This window comes from Crocodylus porosus, unplaced genomic scaffold, assembly GCF_001723895.1.
Source record: "Crocodylus porosus isolate Cpor-Errol unplaced genomic scaffold, CroPor_comp1, whole genome shotgun sequence".
Lineage (NCBI taxonomy): Eukaryota > Metazoa > Chordata > Crocodylia > Crocodylidae > Crocodylus > Crocodylus porosus.
In genome coordinates, this window is record NW_017728951.1 from 41626316 (window position 1) to 41633015 (window position 6700).

Consider the following 6700-nt stretch of genomic DNA (forward strand, 5'->3'; position numbering starts at 1 on the left):
TGTGTGTGTGTGTGTGTGTGTGTGTTAAGGCAGAGTGGGATGAAAATTTCAGGAATGGTAGTCCCTGTTCTCATCCTTACAATTCCACAGCAACCAGTAAGTCTCAGGCCTTTCAAAGATCTTACAGGTCTGGGCTTTCCCCAGCTAGGACTGTGCATGCATGTGGTGGCTGGAGGTTATAAGGCACCTCCTACCCACCTTTCACCATGGAGATCCTCAGTCCTGGCATTTCCTGGGGTTGCTGCACCACCAGCAGTCCCATCAGGTCTCCTAACCCTGGTAGGGTACAGTTTTAGGTCATGCCCAGGATGATGTGGGGCCTCTTCCCCTCCCTAAAGCCCCAACCCTTATACCTCCAAGTTTTTTCTGGTTCTGGAGCTCAACAGGGAGATGTTCTTCCCCTGCTGGCTGGTGAGAAACTAAACTGCTGCCTCCAGCTCTGAGAGCAGGGCATCAGATGGCCACCCTGATTAGTATCTGTCCTGCCACAAACATAGCCCCTTGTGTGGGCATGAGGGGGCCTGCCAGGTTTCAGGTAGAGTGGTGCAGGGGTTTCTGTGAAACTGCACCTCAAACTGCTGAAAGCAAAACTCGTGTCACTTGTGTGTGTTAAGAGGTGTAGTTTGTAGCCATGTTGGTCTAAGGACATAGCCCAGACATGGTTCTTGAGGTCAATCTGATATCTTTTATTAGACCACCTGAATAGTTGGAAAAATTCTTCTTTGTAAGCTTTCAGGTTTGAAAACCCTTCATCAGGGTGAGGAAGCATCTGCAGTTGGTGTGTGTGCTCTTCTTGGATGGAAGGAAGAAGCCAGAGGCTGGTACGCAGTGTAGGCAAGAAAGCCAGTCAGTGATAATGGAAATGGAGGCATCAGGGGGTGAGAGACAGGCTGGGGGAGGAGGTAGAAGGGGGATATAGCAGGTAAAAGTAGAGAGGTACCTGCTACCTGGGGAGTCAGATGTCAGGCAGGTTGTAGTGTGTCATAAATCCAATGTCTATATTGAGTCCATAGGTATCTAGGAGGTTAATGAAGTGAAGGGCATACCGTTTGTGAAAAGTGGTTTGTAAATTCAAACAAGCACTGAACCTTGCTAACCTCATCACCAGAAGCCAACTTCCTATAGCCCAAAACATATCAAATGGATCCAGACTATGCCATGACAAGAAATGCAGAATACACCAACATATCTCCAGTACCCCCATAAACTGCACACAGAATCTGTTACAGACAAGAAAACCCTGTGGGTGCACATTTCTCACAAGAAAACCACTGTGTCTCCAGTCTCTCAGTCCTGACCCTCAGATGGAATTTACTAACCACTTTTCACAGATGGGTGGAGCACAAACTCAGATTCCTCCTCAGTCCCCCAAATTTCTTTTACTATGGTGCTCAGCTCCCCTGCTTCCAGATCCAGCTCCTCCTCTGGCACTAGAAGGCTCAGGCTGGGAACTGAAATGGGGGTGGAGGAGACTGTCATGCTAGTGGTGTCCGGGGTTATTATTGTGGCTGGTGTTACTGGAGGGGGTGCAGATGCAGGCACTGGTCCCATCTCCTTGCTGCCACTATCACCAGAAGCCTTATGCCTGCTAGTGGTAGGAAAGAAGGTGTGTCTCAGTTTAGGGGGTGGGGAGGGGAGACTTACAGCTTTCCCTCTCCCCCCTCTGACTTCCCTGCCAGAAGACCTGGCACCTGCCTTTCCAGCATGTCTCATATTTTGTGTGCTGGAACAAAATGTGTGTCCATGTGAGTGTGTGTGTAATGTATGTGTAGTGCTTTCTTGCAGTGCACAGTGATGAGACACTGGCAGGCAAAGCACTGCTTTCTTTTTGTTTGGGGGGGGAATAAGACCAACAAATAACAGGAGTTTTGAGGAAGAAAGAGTTGCCAGGGATGACACTAGGGAGGGTAGGCTAGGGTAAATAGGAAAGGATTGGCTACAACTTGATAGGAAGCTGCAAGCTTACAGATGCTTCTCTCTGCTGCTGCTACGCAGACACAGACGCAACTGCAACATGGCAGAGAGCAGGTCACAAACAGCCATGCTGCTTCTCTGTCCCTCCCCCAGAGCACTGGGATTGGAAGGGACCTCAGGGGACAGTTCATTGTCACTGGCCAGCTACATATATCAATATCAGAGGAGTCCTTCCCCTCCCTCTCCTCCCCTTCCCTCCTCTTAGTTTCTCTTTCCCTGCAAGCCTGCCTCAGAAACAGTCCGAAACATTTCCAAAACATTTTGGATGGATCTGTTTAGTTTCAGAGCTGTTTCAAAGCTTTGCGTTTTGTTTTGGCCGCCGATCATCAGAATTTGAAACTAAACAAAATAGCTGCTGAAACTTGCACAGCCCTAATTGCCAGTGGTCCTGCAGCATCTGTTCTTGTGGTGTCAGTGGTGGCAGCAGGGTCCAAACAAGACTCTGTGACATCTCCTGTGGCTCGGTGGACTGTCAGGGAGGCTGCTGCCCTCCTTCCAACCCTTTGAGGGTAGGGAGGAGAGTGGAGGGCTATGGCGTGTTGGACACGTGTAATGCTACTAAACGCCATACTGCAGATAAGTTCCTGCTTCAAACAGAAACTTTTTTGTGGCAGATCCACCATTTTTATGATGCCAAAGGCAGTGTGAAGTGCAGTGCTACAAATATGTATCTGTCCATATCATAATTTATTTGAGCAAAGGGTGCATGGAAAAAAAGGGAAAAGTACTTTCTGTCTTCATATGTAAAAGGAGACAGTAATGAGAAGGTTATGAATACTGTGATACATGACAAATAATATGCTGACTTCCTATATGAAATTTTCTTTCAGTTAAAGTTACGAAGGCCTTTTTTATTAAATGATCTCCTGCCTAAGAGACCATCAGGAAGATTCTTTAAATGGACAGACTACAGTTCTGCTCCATATTCATTAAAAGATCACCTCTGCTAGACAAACTAATTTGTTGGTCCCATAAGACATGTTTCATTATCTTTCTTTTTAGTACTGGAATTTTTCTTGATAGTTGTCCAACCTTAATTAAAATTTTGTATGGTCTTTTTCACTGACCATATATTGACCCTTCTAAAACATAATTAAACTAGCAGTGAATTTTGTTAACATCTCTTTCATGCACTAATGTTAACTAGTTGAACTAGACATTGTTGTCTCCTTACTGTTATTAAAATCAATTGCATTTCCTTTTTTAGCTTTAATTTTGTTTTTATATTGTGAAAATAATGTTACAAAACTTTCCAACAGTATAACTTGATTTTAATTTCTTAATATTTACATTGTGATGTAACTTAATAGACTAAGAAGTGGAGATGTAGAGAATTAGTTTGTCAGAATAATTTATAGACATCTTCCTATTCCTATGTGCCATTGCTGGTTTTTCTCAAACAGTAGATCCTGTTTATGCAGTCCTTACAAATGACAAACCCTAGTTGAAACTTAGATTTTAAAATGTATCTGGAAACCTGGGCTGCCTTTACTTGGACCTGAGCCTTAAAACAGGTATATAATTGTTCTTATAATATTTTATTTCTTGTTAGAGGAAGTGTGAATCAATGTCTGTCTCCTCAGTGGCGTTCTTTTAAGTGATTTATTCTTATACATGTAAGCATGTATTCATCAACTTCAGAGTTAATTATAATCATGCACATATTCCAGATGCTGGGCTCCTGAAACATCATTTAAATGTGATATATTTGTAATGCGTCTTTAACAATGTGAAATCAAATTTGTATCACATGCTTTGCTTTTGTCATTCAGCCAGTTGCTTAATGAACATACTGTGCATGCATGCTATTTTAGTCTGTATTTTCTCAGCTAGCACCTTGTAAAACAGCTAATGTGTCTGAATTTCCTGTTTACAAATAACATGATCTCATACATTTCTAATTTTGATGCTTACATGCTTTTATGCTGTGAAAAATTGCCAAATCTGACTTCTTTTCCTCCCCCCTGTGGTTTCTTACAGGTTTGAAGAACTTGTGAAAAAGTTCAAAGTAGAATATCATGCTGGTGGCTCTACTCAAAATTCTGTTAAAGTGGCCCAGGTTTGTACCTCTTTAAAAGAAATAACTAAGACATTCTGAAAGTGTTGACTGTTAACCAGCTTCTTGTTATTCCATGTTCCTTATCATGTTGCCCAGGAGCATTGCACAGTGGGTTCATGCTATTTTATTGCCTGCAATAAGTTTAGCTTTGCATTCTAAAAGATATATTCTGATGTTTTTGCTCTTGTTATTTTCTTCTGCACTGTTATTGTTAAGATTACTACATTTCCATTATAACCACACTTACTTGTTAAGGATTTGAAACTTGTTCATACAAGATTAGTGAAGAAAATTTTAACATACTTTAGTAAAGGATGGGTTCTATATGTGTACTTTGATAACTGAAAATATACTTTGTCACAATACTACTGAACAAAAGTGATATGTTTTATAGATGTATTTTAATTTGTAACGTGGGTATATAAAATAAACTCCAAAAATTAAAAATATGCAGACTTTTTGCTAATGTAATGGGTGCCTTGGTAATTTTCAAATGTTTTGTATAGTTAAAACTTATTGTCAAATATCTTCAAATTCACAATTTGTATATAAAAGAGAAAAGCTAATGATTCATTTTCTTTTATAGTTACAGTCACAATTTTCTCTTAGTCAAAATGATTGCCGTTTCCTGTAACTTACGATGGATGAAGGAGATTGGAGGTGTTTATGAGCCAGTACTGGGGATGTAGCCACTCTCACAGGGCACTGATAGACATGGAAAACCCCCTCCCCATGCTTTACTGGAAGAAGCAGTGTGTTAGTTTGAGTCAAAGAGAAATACACATCCTCAACAAACAGCATGGGGTCAGAGGAGGTGCAGACTGAAGTGCTCTGGGTTAGAATACATGCGGGTTGTGGGGAAAGGGTGTTAACGGTGGGTGTCTACTACAGACCACCCAAACAGGGGGGAAAGCTAGACCGGGAATTCTCAGGTCAGCTCGTGGAGGCAGTTAAGTCAAGGGACGTGGTCATCATGGGTGACCTAAACTACCCAGACGTGCTGGGAGGAGCAGTCAGCCAGGTCTGACTGCTCAAATAGGTTCCTACCTGTGGGTTCTTGACTACCTGGGCGATAGTGATCATTGCCTACTGGAATTCACTGTACAGCACAGGGTGTCAAGGACCTGCAGCAAGGCAGTAGCCCTTGACTTCAGGAGGGCCGATTTCAACAAGTTAAGGAGATTAATTGGAGAGGCACTGAGGTCCTAGAGAGTAAGGGAGTTGGGAGTCCAAGACGAGTGGTCGTTCCTTAAGGAGACAATCCTCCAAGCCCAAAGAATGACAGTCCCAACACGAATCAAAGTGGGCAAGAGTGTTCAAAATCTCCCATGGCTCACCAAAGGCATTTAGGAATGTCTGAAAGCTAAAAAGGAGGCGTAAACCCGGTGGAAGGGAGGGGCTGTCACCAAGGAGGATTATACTTCTGTTGCTTGAGACTGTAGAGGGGCTGTTAGGAAGGCTAAGGCAGAACGTGAACGACTTCAAAGTGTGAACAATGAAGAGAGAAGAGATCAAGTTGAGACTGTTTCCATTTGATGAGTCCCTTGGATAGACTCCATAAAGTGTCAATGTCTGTCCAGCTCTACTTCTCACCAGAGATCCTTGTCATCTGTAACACTGCAGAAATGTGTACCAATGCACTGGTTAAGTTCCCAGTCTCAAGAAAGGTGACCAGCTGAGGTGTTTAGGGGCCTTTCCTGCTATTTCCCTCCTAGCCATTCTGACCAGTTTTCAGCCTTCCACAGACTATGATGGGCATCAGCCAAATTATACAGCTCCATCATCATCTTGTTCCTGTGCTGCTGCAAGTTGCCAACTCAGTCCCTGGTCCAGCCTGTCTCTGGCAGCAATAATTGAACTTTCTATGAAGAAATGTCTTCTCAGCCTTCTTTACTTGAAAAGAATGGAGAATATCAGAACCTCTTGTGATCTACTGCTACAAACCTATAATTGTCTCTAGAGAAATTTACCGAACTTCTTGCCAACATCGGTGGATATTTTCTAGCAGCCTGGGCAATCAAAAATGTTACTCCTAATTATAAATATAATTCTTGATTTGGCAGATCCTCTAGTGCACAAATGCATCACTCTGCCAAGCAGATAGAGTTTATAGACAGGAAATACAGTGTTGAATCTCAAAGTGCAGAGTATTTATATTCACATCCTACACAGTAGCAGCAGCTAACAAAAACATTGAGTATCCCAGACTGGCACTTAAGGATAAGGAACCAAATCATTTGGACCTTTATAACTGAAAGGCTTCTTTCATTTGCAAATTCTCGGTTCTGAATCGCTGATTATAAAGTGCTGCATGCCAGGTATGCTTTTAAAGTTTGACTGGTTTGCTGAACCTACCTTCTGACAGCTCATAGTCCATTGAAGTGACATTATTGGTGGCAATTACTTCTGTAAGGAGAGCCAGCAAGATGGAAGCTTTCTTAGCATATCCTCCCTACAAGATAATTTTATCCAAGTAAAGTAGTCTCTGAATTCCACCTGAGTAAACAAATATCCTTTTCATTCTTCCTTCTGAGTAGAATCCTCTTTAGACTTCATAGTTTCATAGTAGCTAGGGTCAAGAGGGACCTGAACAGATCATCTAGCCTGACCCCCTGCCACAGGCAGGAATGAATGCTGGGTTCACAAGACCCCAGACAGGTGATCATC

General features: G+C 42.5%; 1 protein-coding gene across 2 annotated transcripts in view; it reads left to right on the top strand.

Moving 5' to 3' along the window:
• The window catches only part of ADK (adenosine kinase), a 560564-nt gene that overhangs the window by 175674 nt on the left and 378190 nt on the right, over window positions 1–6700 (top strand). For both annotated transcript variants that reach the window (XM_019555561.1, XM_019555562.1), the window contains one exon: window positions 3955–4033. In XM_019555561.1, coding sequence (XP_019411106.1) covers window positions 3955–4033 — 79 coding nt within the window. The remainder of the gene's footprint in view (window positions 1–3954; window positions 4034–6700) is intronic.